Below are 27,266 nucleotides of genomic sequence, written 5' to 3' on the forward strand. Positions count from 1 at the left end.
ATCCATCTCCCTCTGTGGCCTAGGGGCTCTTTGAGCAATGGGATTGTGTCCTACATTTCTCTGTCTCTCTGCCACTTCTGACCCAGCCTCTTACACATTGTCGTCATTCAGTTAAAGTTAAATTTCCTCCCTGAGTGGAACAGAAACAGCCTTGATCGAATGCCTGTTGGGTTGCAAGCCTTGTTCTCTTCGTCATCACTATCATCACCGTTAATCCTTACATGGCTCTCACAGTGAGACAGGCATTGTTCTGAGCCCATCTGTGCTTTAACTTAGTTAATTTTCACAACAACCCTCTGAGGTAGCTACTCTTAAAATCCACTTGTGGACAAGGGAAGTGAGCCACAGGAGGTGAAGTCACTTGCCTCAGGTTACTCACCAAGTTGGTGGCAGAGCCCAGGAGCCGTGGGTGCAGGGTCCAAAGCCTCGAGCAGCACAGTCTGTGCACCATCTCACTTGGTTCCCACTGTGACTGCACAGCCAGGTACGCTGGCCTCCATGCCAGAGTAGAGGGCACAGCAGCTTCAGAGGTTTGAAAAAGTTGCTCATGGTCAGCGGGTGGAGATTTTAACCCAGGTTTGTTTTGTTTCTTTTTTTAGTATTTATTTTTCCTTACTTATTTGACTGCGTCAGGTCTTACTTGCAGCATGCAGGATCTTGAATTGCAGCATCTGGGATCTAGTTCCCTGAGCAGGGATAAAACCCAGGCCCTCTGCATGGGGAGCCACTGGACCACCAGGAAGGTCCCTTAACCTTAAGGTTTTTTAACTCTGAAGCAGTTCTTTCTGTTGGCGGCTCACCTGGTAAAGAATCTGCCTGCAATGCAGGAGACCTGGGTTTGATCCCTGGGCTGGGAAAATCCCCTGGAGGAGGACATGGCAACCCACTCCAGTATTCTTGCTTGGAGAATTCCATGGACAGAGGAGCCTAGTGGGCTACAGTCCATGGGATCGCAAAGAGTCAGACAAGACTGATCAAGTAACACTTTGACTTTTCTGTTGTCCAGACTGCCTTTTCCAAAAAGTTCGTTTGGGCTGTCTGAGGGCTGTGTTCCTGATTCTCAGATTGGTGCGCTGATGAAGATTTATATGGCGGGGGTTGGGGGGGTTTGTGAGGGGACATCTGCAGCAGATGTACTAGAGGACAGTGTCATTCTCTCTTCGAGCATCCACTTAGCCTGCTGTTCGTTTAGTGTGGCTTGATGACTGCTCCCAGCTTTAAAAGTTAAAAGGAATACTTCTCTATTAGAAATGAGCTGTTGTAGACCACTGTGTCCTCCTTCTTGGTTTAAATCTAATTTCCAAATATCAAGAAGGGATACCCGTCTTACTTGATCTGCAGCCCTGTTCCTCTCTCTGTATGTTCTTCCTTTCCTCAAGTGAGTCCCTTATTGACCTCACTGAAGACAAGTGGGCAGTAGGGCATGTAGTAGAGGAAGGAGCCCGGGGGCTTGAACTGGAACTTGGTTGTAGAAACCTCAGAGTCTTTCTGATGCGCACCCGTCCTCACTCATCCTTTGTATCAATCAGCACCAAGCCACCTAGATTTCACCTCCTGGGTAGCTCCTGAATCTGTGTACTTGTTTCTACCCCACCACACCCTGGAATGCAGCCACCATCACTGCTCGCTTGCATGGTGCCTGCCGTCACCCCAGACAGTTCCTTGCATCTCTGATGTTTTCTTGACAAAATACCCAGACTGATCTGTTACCAGAATTGGATAATGTCTTCTGCTGCCCCATTAGAAACCCTTTATTGATTTTTGTTGCTCTCTGGATGAAGATCAAACTTCCTGTGTGGCCCACAGGCCCCCTAAGGTCCAGCTCTGGCCAGTCTCTTTGACGCACCTCAGGTCACCCTTGCTGTCTGCACTGCAACTACACAGGCCTCTCAAGTGTACACTGTCATCTCCTCTTCCCCCAAGAAAGGAGCCTTTGCACATACTGTTCCTTCTGTCTAGAATAGTCTTTCTCTATCTTTTTGTCTCTTCAATCCTCTCTTCCTTTAGAGCTCAGTTCAAGCGTTACTGTTTCCAAGAAACTGTCCTAGACCTGCTTCCCACATCTAGAGCAAGTTCCTCTTATTATACTATATCTTCTCATTTTCCTGATTATTTAATCAGTGTGTTCCCACTAGACCATAAGCTCCATGAGTATGTCTGTACACTATTGTGTCTTCAGAGCCCAGCATATAACCGATACCCAGTTTAGGAAGGAACAAATGAGCAAACGAACAAATGACTAGGCCAGGAGTCCCGCATCAGGTAGGTCCACTCTGACAGGCAGCCGTTAGACCAGGTGTGGTGGGTTCAGGCATTAGTACTGCCTGTGGGCTTTGGTTGGTCTCCTTCAGCTCGCCCCAGTTCCTCATCATCCCAGTAGAATTGTCAGAATGGCTTCACATGGAAGCGCTGTTGGGTTTAGTCCCTGACTGCTTGGTGCCTGCTCACGGGACACCTGGCAGCAGATTTTTCTGAGGTCATAGCCATGCAAGGGTGTGCCAGTTGCTCATGTAAGAAGATGTTTTGGCTAAAAATCTCCAGTGCTGGTTTTTATGTTACCTCCCTCTCTGCCTAAACCAGGATCTGAAGATGCAGAAATAAATTATCTGCCTTTAAAGAGCTCATAATCACATAGCAGGGCAGAAACTTTAACCATCGGTACGTTGTGCAAAATCACATCACTGACATATGATGTGCAGAGGTGATGCTGGTGATAAAAATAGTATTTGTTGCCTTCCTACTCTGTGCCTGGTACTTTATTTCTCACTGTAACCCTGTGAGATGGGTACTCTTATCCCCATTTTGCAGATGAGGAAATTGAGCCTCATCAAGGTTAAATTACTTTCTAGGACTGCTGAGCTAGTAAGCTGCAGAGTACAGTTCAGTAATCCTCGCTTCACCATCATACGATGCTCCCTCTGTGCTGAGGGCAATCCAAGGAGAGAGACGAGCTCAGCCTCAAGGAGGTCAGGAAGGGCTTCCAGAGAGTGGAATAAAAGCTGAGCCTGCAGGTTGAGAAAGTTTCCCAGGAATGTGGGGCAGGGATTGGCAAAGGAAATTATAATGCAGCCCAGAGGCATGGAATGACGGGGCATGTGTGATGTGCCCTGAAGAGTCTGGGGGTGCTAGAGCACAAAAGGGAGGAGGGGGCAACAGGTGGGGTCAGGTGGGCAGGCTTGGCCTGAACAGGCAGGGTAGCACATTGAGTGTGCCAGGCTGCAGGACTGCTGGAAGCCTTCCAGGTGGGCCCTGTGTGTCTCCGTGGGTCTGCTGACCTCAGCAACCTCGGGGCTGAAGCTCTGAGCTCCATCTGTCTCTCTTATGGCAGGAGAGGTGCTGAGAGGGGACCGGATTGTCAACACCCCTTTCCAGGTTCTCATGAACAGCGAGAAGAAGTGTGAGGTTCTGTGCGGCCAGTCCAATAAGCCAGTGACCCTGACCGTGGAGCAGAGCCGGCTCGTGGCCGAGCGGATCTCAGAGGACTACTACGTCCACCTGTGAGTTGGCCTCTGCTCCCCCCAGCCTCGAGTTCCCCTGGGGGAGGGCCCTGAGGGAGCGGCGGTCCGAGGGACTGAGTGGGGCCTTGGGTTCCAGCATCGCAGACAACCTGCCCGTGGCCACCCGGCTAGAGCTGTACTCCAACCGCGATGGCGACGACAAGAAGAAGGAGAAAGACGTGCAGTTTGAGCACGGCTACCGGCTCGGCTTCACAGATGTCAACAAGGTACTGGAATGCCCTCGTGTGCGCAGAGGGCCGGGGAGCCACGCCTCAAAGGCATGAGCACTCGGGGCCACGGAGAAGGGGGAGACATGCAGCTCTAGGCTTATAGCAGGAAATACAGGGATGGCCATGGCAAGTTCCTCCTGGTGCCCCCAGGTGTGGTCTGTCGGAAGTTTGGGTGCTGGTGGGCACGGCGCTGGCAGATGCTACAGAGAAAGTGGAAAGCACAGTGCCTAAAACGTCAGATTCTGTATAGCTGTATGATCATATGGATTATAAGAGTAATTCTGCCCACCCCACCCCCACCTTCAAAAAAATCTGGAATTTCGTCAGTGTGTTAGAGAGCGAGCTAAGTGGTGGTCAAGAGCATACAGGTTCTCTGGGTTTTGAATCCTACCTTACTAGTTGATGAGTGACCCTAATCCTGCTTCTTTCACCTCTCCAAGCTTTGTGTTCCTTTTCTATAAAATGTATGTGATAGCCATACCTGCCCTTTGGGGGGTCATGCAGACTAAATCAGATAATCTGTGTAAGCACTCTGCAGCACAACCACTGAGAAATACGCTAGTGGTGCTGATTGTAACGGGGATTCTCTTATATTTGTCATTTTCTAGACTGTACACATATTACTTATTAGGGAATAAAGAACAAGCACATTTCTTTCGAGGCACGGTCACTGTCCTCCAAGGGCTTCTGTCATAACTGGGGCGAGAACTGACAGTGTGAGACCTTGGATCTTAAGTCCCAATCCCAATCCCATGGGCAGTGCCAGAGGAGTTCGGAGGAAGTGTACGTGCATTCAGGTTGTCACAGAGGAGGTGGGCCTTGAAAGCTAGATAGGCTTGAGCTGCGTGAAGTCGGGACGGCATTCTAGTTGAAGTGAATGCTGTGAACGGAGTTCAGGATGGGGACCGTTCATGAGGCAGGGAGAGATCCAGGGGAGCAGGTGAACTAACCTGCCTGAGAAGGTGACGACAGCCCAGCATGTCAGGGTTACAGGACAGAGGGCCTTGAATACCAGCCTGTGGCGTCTGGACTTTAATAAGCCCCACTGAGCCCTGGAGGGTTAGCGAGTAACAGACTGCTATGAGAGCAGTGTATTTGGAAGGTTGGTACAGCTGGGTCTGTTAAATGAGGGAAGGGATCGAATACCTGGCCTGTCTCTCTGTGTGGGTTTGCTGGTGGTTCCCTGGCTCCTAGCTCCTTTGTTCCCTCTGTTGCTCTGCTCAGATCTACCTGCACAATCACCTCTCGTTCATCCTCTACTACCACCGGGAAGACCTGGAAGAGGACCGGGAGCACACGTACCGCGTCGTCCGCTTCGAGGTGATTCCCCAGAGCATCAGGCTGGAGGGTGAGTGGGTAGGTGTGGCTAGAGGGCAGGGCTGGATGGGCCTGGGCTTTCCATACCCGGGGTCTCTGCGCCCTTGACTCCTGACATGGCTGATAGGGGCCATGTGTGGCACAGGGGCCCAGCCAAGCTAGGGTCACTGCATTCCTGTTAGAGACAGGCTGAGTCCTGGCCTGGCACCTACCAGTTTAACCCCTCCCGGCCACCAGGGAGGTGTGTGCTGATTGTGATGGGAACCGGAGGCTCAGAGAGGTCGGTGACTTGGCCATGAGCAAACAGCAATCGGGCTTGGCTGGGCCCATCATAAGAGCCAGCCAGCTCAAGAACGGGGGTGGGGCAGAGGTAGAGACAGAGCGGTTGGGCAGCCAGTTTCAGTGTCTGTGCTTCTGCGGGAGAGTGACTGGCGTAGACTAAAGTTGGCCCAGGGTCAGCTGTCCTGTGTGTATTTGAGAGCCCTGGCCCAGCCCTCTGGGCCTGACTGAACCCCGTCCAGCTTCTCCTCGCCTGGCAGTCCTTGCTCGCCACAGAGCACGCTTCCACTTAGTAGGCCTGGTCTTCTGTCCACTGTGGTGGTTTCGGGATTTTTTTTTTAAGGTGTGGAACCTGGTATTCAAACAAACAAAGTCATACTCAGAAGTCTCTTGTAAAACATAGACCCTGGGCTTTCGGGGCGCCAGACTGCCTCTCCTCCCGCCAGTGTCGTGGGCACAGCCTGGCGTTTCCTCTGTGAGTGTTTAACAGCAGCTGCTGCCCCTGTGGTTCTTCAAGGTTAGAGACCCTGTCTTCTTTTCTCACTGTTTTTAGCCCAGGACCAGGCAGGTAGTAGGCACCTGCTTATTGTATGTTTGTTACTGAATGGACGATAGCAGGATGAATGGATGAGTAAATGAAGGGAGACGGTGACTGAGGACTGATTGCTCGAGCACTGGGACTCTGGGGACTAAGGGAGCGATTCGGAAACGTGTGAGACAGTGGGCTGGTGGTGTTTGCATGTTGAATGGGACTGACTGAACGAGCAGGTGAATATTTGCTTTGAGTGAAGGAAGAATTTGTTTGACTAAACAGGGACTCAGACCCACTCACTGCACACACCCCTCTGCAGCCCCTGAGGCTCTTTGAAAAGTCGGGGCTCCGGGGAGCACAGTTTTAAAGCTGTTGTTGCCAGCTCTTCTCCCAGCCTCTTCTCAGCAGCTCGCCACCCTCATGTACACCCCCAGAACAGTCCCTGGGTAGTGGCACCCACCCTCCCAGGAACAGACTGAGTCTGTCTCTTGCAGACCTCAAAGCAGACGAGAAGAGCTCATGCACCCTGCCTGAGGGTACCAACTCCTCGCCCCAAGAAATTGACCCCAGCAAGGAGAATCAGCTGTACTTCACGTACTCTGTGCACTGGGAGGTGAGCCGGGGCTGCAGCCCACAGCTGTAGGGGAGGAGGGCTCGTCTGGGCGGGAGTGGTCAAGCAGCATGCTTGACTCTCAAGCACTTCCTCCCCACCGCCAGGAAAGTGACATCAAGTGGGCCTCTCGCTGGGACACTTACCTCACCATGAGTGATGTGCAGATCCACTGGTTTTCTATCATTAACTCCGTCGTGGTGGTCTTCTTCCTGTCAGGTGAGAGCTGTGGGCTGGAGGGTGGAGAGAACAAGGGGCTGAGGTGTCACATCGCTCACGGGAGACTTCTAGGGTGTTCTTGGAGCCGAGGGTGGGTCAGAAATGGACAGCAGGGCTCTGTGGGGGCATCAGGCACGCAGAGGTGAACAAGACTCAGCCTCCACTCTGGAGGGCTCCCCAGGGAAGACCATGCCTCTCTTCACATACACTTTCACTGCTTCATTCAACAAGGGTTCGTCATTGCTCACTGTTTTTGGGCCCCAGCCACGTGCTGGATATGGTGTTGAGCAAACCTAACCCAGACTCTGCCCTCACAGTCTATACTCGGGTGGCAGGAGAGAGACAGAAAAGCCCTGGGGTGATGGAGTTCCAGATAGTACTAAGTGAGGAGGGGTGAAGGCTGCCTTAAAGAAGACCTCTCTGAACAAGGAGCTGCATTCAGAAACCCAGGGAAGGACTCTTCTAGCCAGGGTCACACGGCCCTGCTGTGGGACACACTTGGTGAGAAGCCAGATGACAGGAGGGCGGGAGGGCAGTGGACATAACTGATCTTTTCAGTATCAGAGAGGAAGTAAAGATAATGCTGTCTTCATTAAACATTTACCCTGGGACCAGCTGTGGTGCTAATAAATACTTCACAAGCCTCCCCTCCTTCCAGCCAAGCCTAAAAGCATTAAGTTAGCTCAGGGTTCAATAATCCGTTGTCTTTACCGCTATACCACTGCCTAGAGAGAAACAGCCCGTGCCAGTGCTGGTGGGGGCCTCTGAACTGTTTGGGGTGTGTCAAGAGATGTCTTTAAGTGTGAGTAGGAGTTAAGGCAAAAGGAGTAGTCTGGGTTATAGGCACACAGGTGAGAGGGAGATGGGCCATGACCTGATAACCAAAAGCAATAAATAATCAGAGAGGTGAGCGTGGGGAAGTTAGAAGGACCAATCACTGGAGGAACGGGGATGCTGTTCTCCCTAGAGTGGAAGCAGTGTCCTGTGACAGCCCCCACCAATCCCAGAAGCTCATTCCGCCCCCCACACTTGAGGGGTGACCCTCTGTTTGCTCCTCCCCTGGTCGCTGAGCTGGAGCCCTGCCCAGGACAGGACCTGAGGCCACTGCATAGCCAGTTCCCACTCGAGAAAGCCACATGTGCCGGGGGGACCAGCAGCACAGAAGACTCAGCTGGCAGTGCTGACGGCTTCTCTTCCTCCCCTGCCCCACCACCCCATTTGTTTCAGGCATCCTGAGCATGATTATCATTCGGACCTTGAGGAAGGACATCGCCAACTATAACAAGGAGGATGACATTGTACGAGGTCTTGGCTGGGGAGGGATGGACTTGCAGAGGGAGGGCAATCTAGCAGCAGAGCTCCAGGCCTCCCAGACCAGGACTGGGGGTGGGGGTGGAGTGTTGTATGATCATTCATAGCATAAATCTTGAAAGTATTGAAAAGGAAAACAAAACGTTTAAAAAAAAAAAAAGCGTTTAATGACTCAAAGTGATTGGGATAGATTTTCTCATTTTATTTTCCTTTTTTATTTTATTTTATGTATTTATTTTTGTCTGTGCTGGCTCTTCATTGCTCCACACAGACTTTCTCTAGTTATGGCGATCAAGGGCCACTCTCCATTGCAGTGCGAGGCCTTACTGTGGTGGCTTCTCTTTTTGCCGAGCACAGACTCTAGGGCGCACAGACTCAGTTGCCCTGCAGCATGTGGCATCTTCCCAGGCCAGGGATTGAACCTTTGTTTCCTGCATTGGCAGGCAAATTCTTAACCACTGGACCACCAGGGAAGTCCAGCTTTCTAATGTCCAAGCTTACATAATGGAAGAAAACTGGATTGATTTGATGACATACAAATATTGTATGATATTTGATTGATATTGATTTGACATACATAATCCTATATGTCAAAATAAACAGAAAGGTGAAATGGCAAACAACTATGCAACAAATTTTTTAGAAGATGATAGTTACACAATATTGTAAAGTAATTATCCTCCAATTAAAAATAAATGTTTTTAAAAAGGAAGATGATAGTTAAAAGAACTGGTATAAAATCTCTTAAAATAAAAGAACACTAAAATTCTCTAATGTGCTGATGAACAAAAAATACAGACAAGAATACATGGCTAATAAACATGTGAAAAAGTGTTTTTACCTTAGGCATAAGTCCCCAACATGGGCTTCCCTGGTGGTTAAGAATCCACCTCCCAATGCAGGAGATGCGGGATCAATCCCTGGGTCGGGAAGAGCCCCTGTGGAAGGAAATGACAATGCGTTCCAGTATTCTTGCCTGGGAAATCCCATGGGTAGAGGAACCTGGCAGGCTGCAGTCCATGGGGTTTCAAAAGAGTTGGACACAACTTGGCAACTAAACCACAACATCAGGCCCCCCGCATGCAGTTTCAATCGTGAGAAGACAGTTCTGGACCTTCAAATTAGCCCAGCTCTGTATATGTAGTGTTAATTGTTGGCAAGGTTAGTGTGAAATAAGCACCTTTCATGCCACCTGTGCAAGTGTAAGCTGGTAGTTTGCTGAAAAGTAGTTAATTGACAGTAAGTTTCATAAACTGTCAAAAAGTTAACTTTTTTTTTTTTTTAATTTTTGGCCCCACCATGTGGCATGTGGGATCTTAGTTCCCTGAGCATCAAAACCATAAAAATTTGATATAGAAATATTTATAGCAGACTTCTTCATAATTTAAATAAGCTGAATATAGCCTGATATCATAATAATAACTTGGTTATAGTATAATATAGCTGTACAATTTAATGAAAAATTGTACAGCTATTAAATAGTCATCGTAGAGAGTGTTCACTGGCATGAGGTAATGCTCATGACCATCCCTCAGCTGAAAATAATCAATCAATACAGTATGATCCCAGTTTTCCTGTTAAAAGCTATATACACATACTCACGTGTCCCTATCTAAAGGGCTAAGGAAATAGATCAAAACACCAGTATTACTAAGTATATAAATCATTTTCTGTATTTTTCTGGTTTATTTTTTAATCCTTAAATGTTTACGAATTATATATTTTTTGTTCAATCTTTCTGGATTTTTAAAAAATGGTGATACACATTTACTACTTTTTGTTCATTTCAGTATCATACCAAAGAATTTTTTTTTTTACTTTATTACACATGTAAGAGCACATACAGACATACCTCAGAGATATTGTGGACTCAGTCCTAGGCCATCACAATAAAGTGATTATTACAATAACGCAAGTGAGACAAATTTTTGGTTTCCCAGTACATATGAAAGTTATGTTTATACTATACTGTGGTCTATTAAGTGTGCAGTAGCAGTATGTCTGAAGAAGTACCTTAATTTAAAAATACTTTAGGGCTAAAAAATGTTAACCAGCATCTGAACTTTTACTTAGTCATTATCTTGATCTGGCCTCTACGTTAATGGCTGCTGACTGATCAGGGTGGTGGCTGCTGAAGCTTGGGGTGGGTGTGGCAATTTCTTAAAATAAGACAGCAGTGAAATTTGCTAAATTTTCACAGCATCCTCACCAGGAGTAGATTCCATCTCAAGAAATCATTTTCTTTGCTCATCCATAAGAAATAGCCCCTTACCTATTAAAATTTCATTGTGAGATGGCAGCAATTCAGTCCAGTCCTTAGGCTCCACTTCTAGTTCTCTTGCTGGCTTCCACTGGATCTGCAATTACTTCTGAAATCTTGAACCCCACAATTTCATCCATGAAGCTTGGAATCAACTTTGTCAAAACTTTTATTAATGTTCATATTCTGACCTCTTCCTATGAATCAGTAATGTTCTTAATGGCATCTAGAGTAATGAATCCTGGAACTTCCCTGGTGGTCCAGTGGTTTAGACTCCGTGCTTCCAAGGCAGGTTGTGCAGGTTCAATGTCTTGTTGGGGAACTAAGATTCCATACAGTGCACAGTTCAACCAAAAAAAAAAAAAAAAAAGCCAATAGCATTAGAATGGTGAATCCTTTCCAGAAGGTTTTCAATTTACTTTGCCCAGATCCATCAGAGGAATCACACTGTCTTATGGCAGCTATAATCTTATGAAGTACGCTTCTTAAATAAGACTGCAAAGTCAAAATAATGCCTTGACCCATGGGCTGCAGGATGGATGTTAGCGGGCATGAAGATAACATTAATCTCATTGTACATCTCCAGCAGAACTCCTGGGTGATCAGGTACTTTGTCAACGAGCAGTAATATTTTGAAAGAATTCTTTTTTTTCTGAGCAGTAGGTCTCAACAGTGGACTTAAAGTATTCAGTAAATCACATTGTAAACAGATGTGTTGTCATCCAGGCAGAGTAGACTTAAAGTAATTCTTCAGGGCCCCAGGATTTTTGGGATGGTAAATGAGCACTGGCTTCAACTTAAAGTCACCAGCTACATGAGCCTCTAACAGAGTCAGGCTGTCCTTTGAAGCCAGGCATTAACTTCTCCTCTATAGCTATGAAAGCATAGATGGCATCTTCTTCCAATCAAAGGTTGTTTTGTCTGTATTGAAAATCTGTTTAGTGTAGCTAGATCTTCTGGGTAACTCACTGCAGCTTCTCCATCATCACTTGCTTCACTTTGTACTTTTTTGTTATAGAAATGGGCTTTTCTCCTTAAGCCTCATGAACCAACCTCTGCTAACTTCAGAGTTTTCTTCTGTAGCTTCCTCACCTTTCTCAGCCTTCACACAATTAAAGAGGGTTGGGCCTTGCTCTGGATGAGGCTTTGGTTTAACGGGATCTTATGGCTGGTTTGATCTCTCCAGACCACTCAGACTTTCTCCATAACAGCTAAATAGCTGCTTTGCTTTCTTATCGTTCCTCTAGTCACCAGAGTTTCACTTTTAATTTCCTTCAAGAACTTTTCTTTTGCGTTCACAACTTGGCTGATTATTTGGTGCAAGAGGTCTAGTTTTGGGCCTGTCTGAGCTTTTGACAGGCTTTCCTCTCTAGCTTAATCATTTCTAGCTTTTGATTTAAAGTGAGAGGCATGTAACTCTTCCTTTCACTTATACGTTTAGAGGCCATTGTATGGTTATTAATTGGCCTAATGTCAATATTGTTATGTCTCAGGGAGTAGCGAGGCTGGAGAAGAGGGAGAGAGATGGAGCAGTTGGTTGGTGGAGCAGTCAGACCGCACGTTTGATTGTTTGCCATCTTTATGTTTTTGGCAGCCCCAAACCACTGCAGTAGTAATGTCAAAGATCACTGATCCTTGGTGGTCCAGTGTCTAGGACTCTGTACTCCCAATGCAGCGGGCCCAGGTTCCATCCCTGGTCAGGGAACTAGAGCCCACATGCCACAACTAAAGATCCTGCATGCCGCAACCTGTGTGCCACAGCTAAGACCCGGTGCTGCCAAATAAGTAAATAATTTAAAAAAAAAAAAGAGAGATCACTGAGAATAGATCACTGTAGCAAATATAATAATAATGAAAAGTTTTGAAATAGTGCGAAAATCACTGAAGTGTGATACAAAGACACGAAGTGAGGAAATGCTTTTGGAAAAACGGTGCCAGTAGACTTGCTTGCTGCAGGTTGCTACAGACCTTCACTTCGTAAAAATTACAGTACCTGTGAAGTGCTGTAAAATTAAGCACAGTAAAATAAGGTATGCTTTTATCACTTTTTTTTTCATTTATTTTTATTAGTTGGAGGCTAATTACTTTATAATATTGTAGTGGTTTTTGCCATACATTGACATGAATCAGCCATGGATTTACATGTGTTCCCCATCCCGATCCCCGCTCCCGCCTCCCTCCCCATCCCATCCCTCTGGGTCTTCTCAGTGCACCAGCCCTGAGCACTTATTTCATGCATCCAACCTGGGCTGGTAATCTGTTTCACCCTTGATAGTATACTTGTTTCAGTGCTATTCTCTCAGAACATTATATCACTTTTATAATCAGTAAAAAAAAAAAAAAAAAACTTCTAAATATACCACTCAAAAACTGTCACAGCATTTTAGTGTGTTGGTTTACATTATTTTTCCGTTCAGTAGGTTTTTGGCATATGGGGAGGAAATTTTCCTTTCATATGGCTGTCTGCTCATGTTAGTGGCGTCCTTTCCCCACGTGACAGTTCTCTGGGAAGTACTGTCTCACTCACACTCCTGTGTAAGAGTGGAGCTGGTAGACACGCCTAAGGGACCCTCAGCCCCTATCAGAGGGTGGGGGTCCTAGGGTGGTCCCTGCAGGAGCTGCCTCCTCCAGAGCCCAGAGCCTCACTCTCTGGCCCTTTGCTGCAGGAAGACACCATGGAAGAGTCTGGCTGGAAGCTGGTGCATGGAGATGTCTTCAGGCCCCCCCAGTACCCCATGATCCTCAGCTCCCTGCTGGGCTCAGGCATTCAGCTCTTCTGTATGATCCTCATCGTCATCTGTGAGTGGGCCTGCGGGGCTGGGGTGGGGTGGGGGAAGCAGCACAGGCCTGAGTCTGAGGAGTGGGCTTCCCTTCCTGGGGCAGAGGGATTTGTCAGCATCTCTGGGCCAGACAGAAGCATCTGTCCCAGCAGAAGGGCTGGTCCTCTCAGCCACAGGCCCCAGTGCTTTGCTCCTCAGATCTTCCCAGCACCATCCATAGCACCCCCCACAGCCACACCGCCAGTGAAGCCACGGATCAGCACGGGGAGGTTGGCCTCCTTTTGCAGCCAGGCATTATATGACCTACCCCTTTCCACGCCAGGATTAGACTGGAATCAGGTCTCTTTTCTCAGAAAACACCCCCCAAATGATTATATAGTGGTTATAGGCAGTACTGAAGTCAGTCTGCCTACTTTTCTTTTTTTGCTGACGTATAATAACTGCTGCACCCCTCTGAACCCCAGCTAAGACCCAGTCTTCTCCTGTAGAGAGGAGGGCCAAGGGAGCCTCATCTAGCCTCACCTGCGCCAGGGCCCTGTCAGCTGGCCCGAATGGGGCCCTGGGGCCTAGAGACCCTGACTTTCCCTTTCTCCCCACTCCCTCCTCAGTTGTGGCCATGCTCGGGATGCTATCACCCTCCAGCCGGGGAGCGCTCATGACCACGGCCTGCTTCCTCTTCATGTTCATGGGGTAGGTGTGTCTGAGGGGCTCGGGGCTGACTCAGGCAGCCTCCGCTTCAGCTAACAGGTCTCCTTGGTGCGGACCCCCGCCATTTCCCCACAGGGTGTTTGGTGGATTTTCAGCCGGCCGTCTGTACCGCACTCTGAAGGGCCATCGGTGGAAGAAAGGGGCCTTCTGTGTAAGTGTCCCACATCTCCTCCCTGTGCTGGTGGGGAGCTGAGGCGTTTCCTCCTGGGCTCCTCGGGAGCAGCAGAGGCACGTCCTGGGAGGTGTTCAAGGCCAGAGGCTGGGCAGCAGCACGAGGGGTGGGAGGGGTGCACCCAAGGAGGAGCCCTGGGCTCTCACCTCACCCATGGGTGCTTACCTCTGAAGGCCTTAGTTGCCACATTGATGAAAAGAGGGAATTGAAATAAGGTGATTTTTAGCCTGTGTTGTGCCATGGCTCAAGAACAAGTAGAAATAGGGGATTCAGAATAATAGGAGTTAGGCACCAAGCCCAGGTGTCAAAAGTTTAAGGTCAAAACCTGATCAGCAGGGCTGCTGGGAGAACACCCTGCCCAGCAGAGTAAAGAGAGAATTATCTGCCACAGGCGGGAGAGGCCGGGCCCCACGTCCCTGTCGGCCTGCTTGCCAGAATTGGTGCCGCCGTTCCTCTTGAGTAGGGTCAGCTCCTGACAATCACTGTCCTGGTGGTGAGGAGAGTTCTTGGCAGCAGAAGAGAGAGCACCTGGGAAACAAGAGGACACCTAGGAGTCCTGAGCCCCTTCTCCTAGAGCAAGCAAGTCCTTAGAGGACCAGGGAAACCCCTGGTGCCAAACTGGGAAAAGCCTCTAGACCCAGCCTTCTGAAACCATTCTCATAGCTTTCGAAAACTCAGGGGAACTCAGGCTAGCCCAACTCTAGCTAACACTCCTGGCACTTAGTAAGCCCTCAGTATGGAAGAGCTTCAGTTGTTCTGGAAAGATCAAAAAAGTTTCCTGAATTCGTCATGCATCAGGTGTTTTTCTCAGGCTGCTATGAATGCTTGATGCATCAGATGTTTTCCTTGGGCTGCTGTGTACTAAGAGCCAGGGATGTTCAGAACTGTAAAACCCAGCCCTCTTCTCCCCTGGTGAGACTTCACTGATGAAGTCTCCCACCAGATACCTTCCAAGTCTCCCTGGGTGGGTCCCAGCACAAACCCTGTCTGCCAGCATCCACCCAGGCCCCAAGGCAGACACCTGGGTGGCTGCCTGCCCTCATCTATCAAGTGTGGATGGATCTCCCGCCAACTAGTGCATGAGTTCCTTCCCATCTCCATCCCCAGGACTCGGCCACATTCAGGCATCTTTGCCTTTCTCATGGACCCTTGGCTACGCTAGACCTCCCTAGTTTCCCTGCAAGATTGTGACCCATCCCTGGTATGGAGCTCTGCCCCCCTTCCCAGGCGGGCCTCTGCTCCAGTCATGCAGGTGTATGACCACGCCTCTCCTCTGGCACCTGTGTGGGTGGCTAAGTCTTAGCTCCCTCCTCCTTCCCTGATTCTGACTTCAGTGTCCTCCTTGGTACCCCAAAAGGGCCAGGGCAAAGCCTTGTGCCTACGAGTGCCACATGTGTTGTTCTCCATTTGTGGATCTGAACTTTTTCCCTGTTCTTCCTTGTATCTAGCACAGTGGCCAGTCCATAAATTTCAGCCAGGACAGACAAGGAATTCCCTGCTACATAGCAGAATAAACCAGGACAGACAGGAAGGAGGAAATGACATTTGAGCTGGGCCTTGGAGAGGAGAGTTTCCATTGGATGGAAGCAGCCAGCAGGGCAGCCTCAGGTTCTGGAATCTCCTGGATCCCAGTCCTGGCCCAGTTCTCTCCTTGGTTGGTAACCTTGACCAGCTCTCTGAGCCTTGGTTTCCTCATCTATCCACAGGGCGCTGGTGTCTCCAGGTTGTTGTGTGGATGCAAGGAGACTGTACATGGCAGGTCACCAGTTCAGCATTGACACTCAGGAAGCGGATACCTGAGTTGCTATTAACTGTACCTTTGATAAAGGGCCAGAGTCAGAGACGTGGAGGGGCAGTGGCCAGTTAGTGAGTGTGGGAGGCTGTGGGCCAAAGATAAATAAAACTGGCCATGAGGCTGAGCGCCAGATTGCAGGGCGCTTCCGGCATTGTGACGGGCAACTCTTGGGTGCTCGGATAGCCACAGTAGTGAAGAAGGCTCAACTGTGAGTCTAAAGCTTTGGTTCACTGTGCCTGAGCCCTAGCCCCAGAGATCCTGACTGGATAGAATACCCCACAGGGTGTCAGAGGTGGGGCCTCTGCAGTCAGACAGCCGGGGTCTGAACCTCTGCTACACCCTTAGCTGACTGTGAAGTTAGCATGGGGGTTATTTAACATCGCTGGGCCTTACTGTCCTCTTCTTAAAAAGAGCTAGTGGTGGTCCTTCCCATCTAGGCCTGTAGTGAGGGTTAGGTGAGATCATGCACTTGGAGGCCAGCACCTGCCGCCCTTAAGACTCAGTTAAAGCTTCCCCACCACTCCAGACGGTTTGGGTTGAGGTGCAGACCAATGTGTTGACTAGTGTTTTATCTGGTCATTCCTATTCAACAAATGCTTACTGAGCACAGTGTGCTCTGAGTGCTGGGAGCACATCGTGAGCAGGACACGGTCCTCCCAAGACCTCACATCTGTGGGGTCACAACAGCATGAGATCACCAACTTGAGTGAGGGCAAGGGAGGAGCGGTCCAGGGATCTAAAAGGACAGAACAGGAGGCCCGCGTCGTCTCGAGGTCAGGGAGTGCTTTCTGGAAGGGATTATCTTGGCGCTGAGTCCTCCAGGACAGGAGGGCTTGGGAACCTCTAGTCGGGGTGCCCCGACTAGGGGGCAGGTGAGAGCCCCCTAGACACAGCTCCCCAGCCTGGTGTCTCTCGCTTCCAGACGGCTACACTGTATCCTGGCGTGGTTTTTGGCATCTGCTTCGTATTGAATTGCTTCATCTGGGGAAAGCACTCATCAGGAGCGGTAAGTGCCCTCCCCAGCCGGGGAGGGCCAGCTGTGCTCAGACCCATCCCCTCAGGTGACTTCCTGCTGTTTCCTTCCCTTTTCTGAGTCCCCAGAGGTCTGTTCCCAGCCCTGGGGGCTGAGGGCTGGCCAGGGTTTCCCCAGCCCTGTGCATCCATCTGCCCTGACCCTCCCATGGACTCTTTTCAGACAGCTGCCTAAAGCTCACTTCTCTAAAAGGAGGTTTCCACAGTCCAGGGGCCAACTGGGGAATTTCCCTTGTCTCAACCAAGGGAAAGCTGCCTGGTGTGACCTGATGAGGCCAGGATCCCAAAACGAGGCTCTCCTCATCATGTCCCTGCCAGCCCCCGTTGGAGGATTGTGGACTCAGTTGGAGATGGGAAGATGGTCTTGATTGATGAGCTGCAAGAGAGGTGGGATAGGCATTTGCCATCCCAGCCTCAGTGGAGGGAACTGCCTCCCTCTCACTGAGGTACCCATTGAAGGGCTTTGGGTGGGGCCCACAGTCCAGGCTGCGGAGTATTGGGTTCTTCCCAGCAGTCCAGGGAGCTGCCCTCAGGAAAGACCGGGTCCTGTTCTTCCTCTCACTTCCCCTTTTTTATACCTGTCTCCCTTCTCTCTCTCAACGTTTTCCTCCCAATTACCAAATGCTCACCATAAACACTCATTGTAGAAATTTTGGAAAGTACAGAAAAGTTAATGTAGATCTTTAATATGTTTTTACAGTCTTTTTTTCTTCTTTGATTGCACTGTGTGGCTTGCAGGATCTTAGTTCTCTAACCAGGGATCAAACCTGCAGTGGAAGCACAGAGTCCTAGCCAGGGAATTTCCTATCTTTGCAGTCTTCTAACTTATTTTTGTTGTTGTTCAGTCGCTAAGTCATGTCCAACTCTTTGCGACCCCATGGACTACAGCATGCCAGGCTTCCCTGTCTTCCACAACCTCCCAGAGTTTGCTCAAACTCATGTCCATTGAGTCAGTGATGCCATCCAACCATCTCATCCTCTGTCTCATCTCAACCTCTTTTTAGATGTATTTAAAATAGAATAATGTAATTGTAAAATTATAAAATAATAGCAAACATATAGTGCTTACTTTGGAATAAACTTTGTTCTAAATACTTTACAAGTATTAATTTATTTCTTTCATTTTGCATGAAAAATGTAAGACTGCAAATGGGGATTAAAGAAGAAAATGAAAAATCAATTGCAATCCCCTATACCCCATCTGAGGAAGTACTGTTAACTTTTTGTCATAGGCCTCTCTAGGCGTGTATGCATATTTAAGTATTGGGGTATTTTAATTAAAATGGAGTCCTGTACATACAGCTTGATATCCTGCTTTTCACTTAGTGGTATAGTGTGGTGTTTTCATTGAACAAAATTGGAAACACACTATCTGTGTACTTCTGTTTTTTTTTTTTCCCACTTAACATAGCACATGTAATTTCCCTTTATTCTGGCCCTTCATCTCCCCTTCCGGTTCTCAGGCCCTCCCTTGTTCTTTCCCCACATCCTCCCTGGTGACAAGCTCCTGTGGGATGCTGTGGTTCCTTCTTCACTTCATGGCTCAGCTGGTCCTCCATCTGTCCTCCACTTTTGCCGGGGCTGGGGTCCACCCCAGGATGGTCTGGCCAGGAGCCCTGTGTGGGGTGTGTCTGTTGAAGCTTCCCCACCATGGTGTCCTGCTGAGCCCTTCCTGCCCTGGGACCCAGAAGGTCCCTGTCCCCACTGCATGGCCCCTGGCCTGGGCTTCAGGGCTCGTGGAGCCTCACAGTGCTGTGCCCACAGGTGCCCTTTCCCACTATGGTGGCCCTGCTCTGCATGTGGTTTGGGATCTCCCTGCCCCTCGTCTACCTGGGTTACTACTTCGGCTTCCGTAAGCAGCCATATGACAACCCCGTGCGCACCAACCAGATTCCCCGGCAGATTCCTGAGCAGCGGTGGTACATGAACCGATTCGTGGGGTGAGTCTTTAGCAGGGGCCAGGTGGGGGCTTCTGGGGTCCACAAAGCCGACACTTCGCTGAGCCGTCTCCTTGGGAAGACGTGGACGAGGGTACCCTCCCAGGCGGGGGCTGCACCATGGCTGACTCTAGTAGACTTCGTAAGAGCTCAGCTTCACTCCAAGATAGGACCCGTTGTAGCCAGACTAGGTGTTGGCCAGGCAGGGGTGGGGTGGAAAGGTGCAGGGTGACAGGTTACAACTACCTAATAGGACCTTGGACTAGTCACACCCCTTCTCTGTACTTCAGTTTTCCCATCTATAAATGGGGAGAGTGGTGCATACTTCTTGAATGTCTGTAGTGGTACAAAAACATGCCAGAAGCACTAGACCTACCCCACTGTGTTAGCGCGCTCATTCTCACTGGCTCAGGAGGGAGCCCGAAGCTTCCAGTGGCCCAGGTCTCCCAGCAGTGTTAACCCTCCCGTTCTCTGCAGTATTCTAATGGCTGGGATCCTGCCCTTTGGTGCCATGTTCATCGAGCTTTTCTTCATCTTCAGTGTGAGTACTGCTACCTGCTCCCACCCCTCACCTTCACCCGCACCAGCCTTGTCCCCACCCCCCTGCTCAGGTGCTCTGCCACTTACTGTCTATGAAATTTCAGACAGAAATTTTAACCTCTCTTAGCCCCCACTCTTCATCCTAAAATACAGTAACAGTCCTGCCTCTCACAACAGCTGGGAAGGTGAAGTGAGATGTGCCATGTGGACAGGGTCTGGTGTGGGAGGGGCTCAGTGAATTTCTAGAAGCTGCTTTGGCTGTGTTAGCAATATTGCCATTAGTCACCACCTTTATTAATAGCATTGTTGCATCTGCTTTGATTTCTGGGTCTGCACGTGTCTTTACCTATCTCAGTTACTCAGAACTGCTAGGAAAATGTGGGAAATGATGCTTAATTCTCAGGATCTTCATGAGGCTTGAACATGATAATGTCTGTAAAAGGCACAGTGCTTGACATTCAGGAAATGCTTCTTAACTCATGGCTGCTATTTTAATGATGACTGCTCCTCTCTCAGGCCTGCCTAGATGAAAGCTGGCAGAAGGGTTCTTCAGAGCCATCTAAGGCCAGCTGACCCAGCTCGGTGTCCAGCACAGAGAGAGGGCTTTGCCCTAAATCGGTGCTGGACAAGCAACCGCACCTTTGGAGTGGCCCAGCTCGCCCAGCTGATACCCCCTCGCCCACCCAGCCCTGCCTGGGACAGGTTGGCTGCCTACCCAGGGGGCCACCTCTGTTCTGTTCGTGTGACCCCAGGCCAGTCACTGACCTCTCTGAACCTTGCCTCCTTCACTGTGAAAGGCCACCCTTTCACAGGCTGACATGTGGCGTTGTGTGCGTAAAGCGTGTCGCACTGTGCCTGGCGCATGGTGAGCCACCCCAGGTAGTGGGGGCTGCTGTGTAATTTTGATTGGGGTGGGATTTGTTATTTTTCATAAGCTGCTGAGTTCAGGCCAGGGCCCACCCATGGTAGGATCAGCCATGCCCCAGCCCCTCCCTAGGGACAGCCTGGCTCACCCTCTGCTCCAGAGAGGAGAGACCAGGCCAGGCACAAGCCAGGACCACAGGCCCCAGTGGTCATGATGGGTCTCCATTCCTGCCAGTCCCAACTGAAGGATGGAGTTCCCAAGCACAGGCAGGGACTGCAGGGGCAGGGGGCGGGCTCACTGAAGGCCGGCCCTGATGTATCTGCAGGCAATCTGGGAGAATCAGTTCTATTACCTTTTCGGCTTCCTGTTCCTCGTCTTTATCATCCTGGTGGTGTCCTGTTCACAGATCAGCATCGTCATGGTGTACTTCCAGCTGTGTGCAGAGGTGAGGGGAATGTGGCCAGCACTTGGGGGTAGGGGGAGCTGGGGCCAGCATCGAATGGGTCAGGGAAACTGGGTTTCCCACGTGGTCCCACGTCTTCTGAGGCCTTGGGCAAGTGCGTCACTTCCCCTTGCCGAGCTTCCATTTGTTCAGCTGTAGACTCATGGGTGGAGGTCACCACGACCTCATGACAGTATTTGTGAGTACTGAGTCCACTCCAGTAGGGATTTCTTCCACAGCTGGCGCCATTTGGGTAACCAGCCCTCCATCTGGGGACTATCTCTTGGCAGAGCAAGCAAAGCCAGGGCTCTGGAACAGACAGCCTGGGCTGAAACCCTGGCTCCCCCAGTAGTTCTTGGGCAGTCATTTAACATCTGCGTGCCTTCCAGACCTAACGCAGAGGGCTGCTGCATGAACTCTGAGCTGATTCACAATAAGCACCTAGAACAGGACGTGGCCTGTGGTGAACGTTTGCTCCGAAATGCTAATGTTAATACTGTTCTTTTCTTGTTGATTTTTTAAATTGAGATGTAACTTATTAACAGTAATGTTCACCCTGTTTAGTCTATAGTTGTGTAAGTTTTTAGAAATGCATGCAGTCGTGTAACCACCATCACAGTCAAGGCATAAAACCTTCACATGACCCCAAATATTACCATCCTTATACAGGGTCTTTAAGCTCCTCAGGCAACTGTGAAATGGGGAAGAGATTCTGCCTGGAGACAGCAGTGACCCTCCTCTGTTTCCTCCTCAGGATTACCGCTGGTGGTGGAGGAATTTCCTAGTCTCCGGGGGATCTGCATTCTACGTCCTGGTCTATGCCATCTTTTATTTTGTTAACAAGGTACCACCCTGCATGAGGGAGACACTTTGCCCTTTTAGGGCAGGACTGTAGGGAGGGGGTGCTGGGGAAAAGCCTCTAGTGTCCAAATCTTACTTTTCTACCAAGAATGGGGAGGACCCAGGGTCATTCTAGAACTGTTCCTGCTCTTAGAACAGAATCTCTTTGGAAAGAGAATATGTTTGGGTGACAAAAGCCTTCAGGATAAATGACAGTGAGAATGTTGTACGAAGAACCTATGAGATGACAACCAAAGCAGAGCTAAAAGGAAGTGTATCACCTTACAGTGCTTTTAAGAGGAAGTAAGGTAATACAGTGTTCACTTCAAGAAGACAGGGAGGAAAAAAAAAAAGAAAGGGAGAAAAAAGAAAAGAAGACGGGTAAAATGAACAATAACATGAAAGAATAAATGTAAATGAGAAGAGTTAAAGAGATAAGAACAGAAACTGCTAAAGTAGCCTTTAGCACTCAGATTGAGGAGCTCAGCTGTACTCACAGAGCTCATGGTCCCCAAAAGGTAGCTTAAGAGTCCAAACAGATCCCCACGCCAGGTTTGGTAGATGTACGCATAACAGTAATCAGATGGGTCACTGAGGGGAGTCTGAGAGTCATTTTGGTGGACCCCGTGTCACCTCCAGGACTTACACTGAAGACGATCTTACCCACTGTATTTTGGGTTTCCAAAGCAAGAAGTCCTCTGCTTATAACCAAGCTATATTTCGAAACTAAACTAGAGCCATAGGCTAACCAAGTGAGGGTTAGAATTCCCTTTCCCAAAACATCAGGTTGGAAAGGACTATCCAGATACTTCAGTGCGGTTCCACCCCTGCCTCCGGTTCCCTGACTGGCCCCTTCTCCAACGATCCCAACAAAGGATCACCTTGCTAAGGAGTCAGTCAGTGGTGGACTATGGGCCCACAGGCCTGTTGCTGTAAACAGTTTTATTGGCGGTCATTCATTTACATGTTGTCCAGGCTGTTTTTACACTACAGTGGCAGAGTATTGTAGTTTTGACAGAGACCACATGGCCTCAGCTGTTGGCTTGGCCACAAAGTTTGATCGGGTTTTTCCATACTATCTTCAGAAAAATCTGAATGAACTTTTTGGCCAACCCAATATAATCTGTCCCTTTAAGAAGAAGCTTGCTGACCCCTGCTCTAGCACATCAGTGACTGAGGGCATTCCCTCCTGATGCTCCCATTCTCTTTAGATAGCTCCTGTCATTATTAAGGTCTTCCTTGATTCACACTGAAATCTGCCTCGCTGTAAACTCCATCTTCAGACCAATCTTATTCCTGGAATCCTGCAAAACAAATCTAATTTCCCTTCTCTACAGCCCCTATTTATCAGAAACTCTTCTGAATGGAAGGTGACCAAAACCCAGTTCCAGCTGGCTTAAGCAAAAAAGGAAAATGTTTTGGCTTATGTAAGTTTAATAAGAAGTTGAAGTGCAGCTTCAGGCTTGGTTAGATCCAGCAGCTTAAATGATGTCAGGGCTCTGTGTTTATACCTCAGCTCTGTGTGTGTTTTCTTGGCTTCAGTCTGCAGGTAGTATCTTTTCACAAAGTAGAAGGATGGCCAGTAGCAGCCGTAAAGTCTCTTCTCAGTTTTGCAGCCCTAGAGATAAAAGAAAGTGTTTCCTCTGTCCTCATGTTATCAGTCCCAGGGAAGGTGCTCACTGGCCCAGGTTATATGACACCCCTCACTATTCCTCATGTCCAGTAGGACGGTGTGCTCTGATTGACTAGCTTAGGCTTGTACTGGACTGACAGCTCCAACAGGACCACGGAGTAGGGAGTGGGTACCCAAGACCCCAGGAAAAAGGAAGACAAGAGCCAGTGTTGGGCAAGCGAAGCCTGCTTCCATAGCTCCCTACACAATGGTCACATCTCAGCTTCCTGCCCTTCCTGCTTCTGCCCAAGGCTTTCTCCTCTGCTCTAAAGCCAGCCTGAGAGCCTTGTCTGAACCATGATGGCCTTGGCCTGTTTGAACTCTAAGGAACTTTCCAGCACCACCATTTTGCCTCATTCCTTTTCTGGTTTTACCACTGGATTTACCACTACTCTGTTCCCCCTATCACCTTCACCCCACCATCAGCCACAAGAAAGCTCATAAAAAAGAGATGGGTGGTTGAGCTGGAAAACATGGCCTTCATCCCCCAATTTGTGGCTATTTGACTTCAAGGAGATGGTCTCAAACAGAGACCCTTACTGTTTTCTTGTGGACTTCTGGCATTTTGTGACCATGGGTCTGCCCACGAGCCCTGGAACAGGCCCCACTCAGGCCCTGGTGGGCAGGCAGGTCTTGATACCAAGGTCCCAGATTAGCTCCACTTGGCGCAGCAAAGCCCACCACACAACAGATTACCTGGCATCCCTGCCCAGGTCTGAGAACTCTGCTAAGGAGTTCAGATGCTCCAGGATCAACTCCCCATGACTCCCCGGGAGATGGTAACAAAAGTGACAGAGCACGTTCAGGTGGAGAGCGCCATGGGCTGAGACAGGCTCATAGTGACTCTCTGGTCCTAAAGTCAGGAGCTGTGAACACCTCTGTCCTCCCCCGACTTCCGTGCTCCCGCCATCCGCGAGTCTCACTGCACTGTCCTGGGGACTGGAGGGCGGGGCAGTGACAGCCTGTGGCCTCTCCTGCCTTCGTCACTCTGGCAGTGGGCCCTGCGGTCAGCCCCATCTCCAGTGAGCGCCCAGGCCCTTCCCGAGGAGGACTCCTGCCCCGACAAGGAATGGCCTGCTCAGTGGATGTGGGCCTTGGGCTCCTAGCCCTCTGACTCCAGGTTCAAATCCCAGCTCCTCTGTAAAATGGGTTAATAACCCACCATTTGGATGGTGTGAGCACCCAAGGCGGAGCACAGGCCCTGGCGCTGATGAAGGTTCACCCTGGCTGTGCGCCCCACCTGCCCCTCACTACCTGCCCACGAGGTCTGGGCGAAAGTCAGGGGACACCTGGTTGGCCACAGCTGGCTGGCACTGAGAGTGTCCCCCTTCTCTCCCCGTTTGTGCCCCAGCTGGACATCGTCGAATTCATTCCCTCTCTCCTCTACTTTGGCTACACGGCCCTCATGGTCCTGTCCTTCTGGCTCCTCACGGGCACCATCGGCTTCTATGCAGCCTACATGTTTGTCCGCAAGATCTACGCTGCTGTGAAGATAGACTGATGGGGGTGGACCACAGTCTGGCCCACTCCATCCACGGACAGGAAGCCGCCCCGCACAGGGAACTGCAGGCACGTAAAATAAAACAACTCCTGCTCGTTTGGAATGTAACTCCTGGCACAGTGTTCCTGGATCCCGGGGCTGCGTGGGGGGCGGGAAGGCCTGTAGATAAATCTTGCATTTTTCTTCATCATCTTATTGCAGTTCTATGGGGGATGAGTTTTTTGTGGGTTGTTTTTCTTCAGTGCTAAGGAAGTTCCCTCCAGCAGGAACTCTCGGACCTGTTTATTCAGGTGTATTTTTGGTTTGGGGTTTTTTTCCCTTAGTTTTTTTTAACAAATGGATCCAGGATGGATAAATCCACCAAGACACTGGGTTCTGGTCACTGTCTCCACCTCAGTTCCTCAGGGCTGTTGGCTACCCCACGACTAACTGGAAGAGGAAACGCCAGGGCTCCAGGGAGGTTTCTGAGCCTCTCACTGCCCGTCCTCGCCATTGATGCCGCGACAAAGCACAGCTCAGCCCGGACTCGCATCCTCAGTGCCAACTAGCCTCTTCCAGCCCCTTCCCCTCCCTATTCCTTCCTCCCTAGCCTCCTCCCGGGGCTGCTCAAAGCGGGGCTCCCCACCAGGCCTCTGGTCATCTTGTCACTGGGAGCAAGCCCACATCTTGGTTGAGCCAAGGAAATCCCCCAGAAGTACTGGGCGCCAAGTGCCCCAGGACAGCAGGAATCGCCCCTGTTCAGAGCAGCGGGAGTTCGCTGGACCAGAGGAGAGACTTGCAATGAACTGTCTTTCGTGCCAAGAAACCCTGGATCTGGCGCCAAGTATTTCCAGAGCCAAACCAAGCATTCATGTGTCTGTATGGATGAGGGTCCTCACCCCTCAGATTGCTCCTCAGCCCCTTCCTGGGTTGGGGGGTGGGGGGGCGGTGTGCTGCTCTTGGCAGTGTGTGCTGGTGGGAGGCCCTCTCCTCACCCGCTTCCAGGGCAGGACAAGGCCTAGAGACCTCAGATGTCCTCTTTAGATGGCTGGGAAGAGGCATTCTCTCCCTGACATCCCCCAGCCTCTGTGCCCACACACAGCTCTTTTAGCCAGACCCCGCCTCTCCACTTCCTGTCTGAACTCTTGCCTCCTTTGGGGAACACCCCGAACACTACTTGCAGGAAGGAAGGTGGAAAATAAGTTGTGTCATTCCTTCCCCGAGTCCCAGGAAGAAGCAAGGAGCCTAAGTTAGAAAGAGGAGCTGACACGGATGCCTGGCTTCTTCATCGGCACCCCCTCTTCCTAACCCCTGCCCTTCCCCATGCCTGTCACAGACCTTTGCTCTCAAGTTGCAAGAGACCAAACACACCCTGGGGTTAGGGTTTAAGTAACAGCCGCTCACCCTTGCTCCAGCCCCATTAGGACCCCCACCACAAGACAAAGCTCAGGATGCTGGCTAAGCTAGGAACATACTCCCCTCGCCCTCACCCCCAGATTCTCCCAGCAGCCCTCACCAGCTCCACCAGTCAAACCAGTGATCTTCTCAACCTTGCCTCAGTGACTCCACAGTACCAAGCGGTGTCCACCAAGAATCAGGTTGGAGGAAAGGGAACCCAAGCAGTGGAGTATGAAAATGGAGTCTTGTTCATTCACATCTTGAATTTTTTTCCCTAAGAGATTCTCTTTTCAGGGGGAGTGGGTAAACAGACTCCTCATAAACAGTTCAGACATCAATTTTTCTGACTTTTTTAATCATCATCATTTTTTTTAATTAAAAGATACCTGTATGCCTTTTTTTGGTCCAGTTGTAAATAAATATGTCATTGTCCTGTTGTCATGTCTCTTGACTCTCTCGCAAGGGTTACAGGTCTGAGGTGACACATTTCCCCCAGTGGGTTGAGCTGAATGGTTTCCCTTAAAGCTCAGTCTCCCATCAGGCTTTCTGCTGCCCTGCCTGGTGCATGTTCAAAGCCTCTCCCACCTGCCCAGCCTCTCCATACTGAATCCCTCAGCACACCCCCCTGGTCCCCCAGGTAGGAAATGGCAAATACATGTGAGCTTTGGTAGCAGTGAGACCTGGTTTTTAAAGGATTCCCAGCTCTAATAGTTTGCTGCTCACTCACTTCACCTGTCATGTAAAACTCCTTCAGTGTCAGACAGTAGAAACAGGTCACACTGCCCAAAGCCCCAAGGATTGATTAGCTCTTAAGTCATCAAGGAAAAGAGTAGTTTGGCTTCAGGTCTGGATAGATCCAGGGGAAAGGATAGTCTTAAGATTCTCCCTGTCGCCACTCTGCTTTTCTCTGTACCATTTTATCCCACTGTCAACAGTCTTCCTTCCTCTGTGGAAGGCCGGGAGAGCATGGCATAGATCAGTCTAGGCCTACATTGTGCTGTGCTTAGTCACTCAGTCGTGTCCGACTCTTTGTGACCCCATGGGTCGTAGCCCACCAGGCTCCCTTGTCCATGGGGATTCTCCAGGCAGGAATACTGGAGTGGCTTGCCGTGCACTCCTCCAGGGGATCTTCCCAACCCAGGGATTGAACCCAGGTCTCCTGCACTGCAGGCAGATTCTTTACCAGGGGAGCCCACGGCCTACATTAGCCAGTGAAGAAAGCCCATGTCAGTATATTCAACATAGATAAATCCCAGGAAAGGTCTCTGAGGGGCCCAGCTGGGATTACTGTTTGTACATCTTGGACCAATCACTACATCTAGGGGCACTGAGTACTATTAACAGGCTGCA

At 49.9% G+C, this 27,266-nt stretch overlaps 1 protein-coding gene and 1 non-coding gene across 4 annotated transcripts in view; both read left to right on the forward strand.

The window, feature by feature from the left end:
• Nucleotides 1-26,353, forward strand: part of TM9SF4 (transmembrane 9 superfamily member 4) — a 53,239-nt gene extending 26,886 nt beyond the window's left edge. For 2 of the 3 annotated variants that reach the window (XM_061127038.1, XM_061127037.1), the window contains exons 4-18: nt 3,329-3,497; nt 3,595-3,724; nt 4,952-5,075; nt 6,350-6,468; nt 6,573-6,684; nt 7,912-7,982; nt 12,922-13,054; nt 13,644-13,725; nt 13,819-13,894; nt 16,633-16,716; nt 18,507-18,682; nt 19,157-19,220; nt 20,410-20,529; nt 21,281-21,370; nt 24,390-26,353. In XM_061127038.1, the coding sequence (XP_060983021.1) occupies nt 3,329-3,497; nt 3,595-3,724; nt 4,952-5,075; nt 6,350-6,468; nt 6,573-6,684; nt 7,912-7,982; nt 12,922-13,054; nt 13,644-13,725; nt 13,819-13,894; nt 16,633-16,716; nt 18,507-18,682; nt 19,157-19,220; nt 20,410-20,529; nt 21,281-21,370; nt 24,390-24,539 (1,700 nt within the window). In that variant the 3' untranslated portion in view covers nt 24,540-26,353. The remainder of the gene's footprint in view (nt 1-3,328; nt 3,498-3,594; nt 3,725-4,951; nt 5,076-6,349; nt 6,469-6,572; nt 6,685-7,911; nt 7,983-12,921; nt 13,055-13,643; nt 13,726-13,818; nt 13,895-16,632; nt 16,717-18,506; nt 18,683-19,156; nt 19,221-20,409; nt 20,530-21,280; nt 21,371-24,389) is intronic. The other variant, XM_061127039.1, reaches the window with a different exon arrangement.
• Nucleotides 11,888-11,960, forward strand: TRNAG-CCC (transfer RNA glycine (anticodon CCC)). The gene has a single exon. It is a non-coding gene; the product is annotated as a tRNA-Gly (tRNA).
• Nucleotides 26,354-27,266: the final 913 nt, after the last annotated feature.

Source organism: Dama dama, chromosome 23, assembly GCF_033118175.1.
Source record: "Dama dama isolate Ldn47 chromosome 23, ASM3311817v1, whole genome shotgun sequence".
NCBI lineage: Eukaryota > Metazoa > Chordata > Mammalia > Artiodactyla > Cervidae > Dama > Dama dama.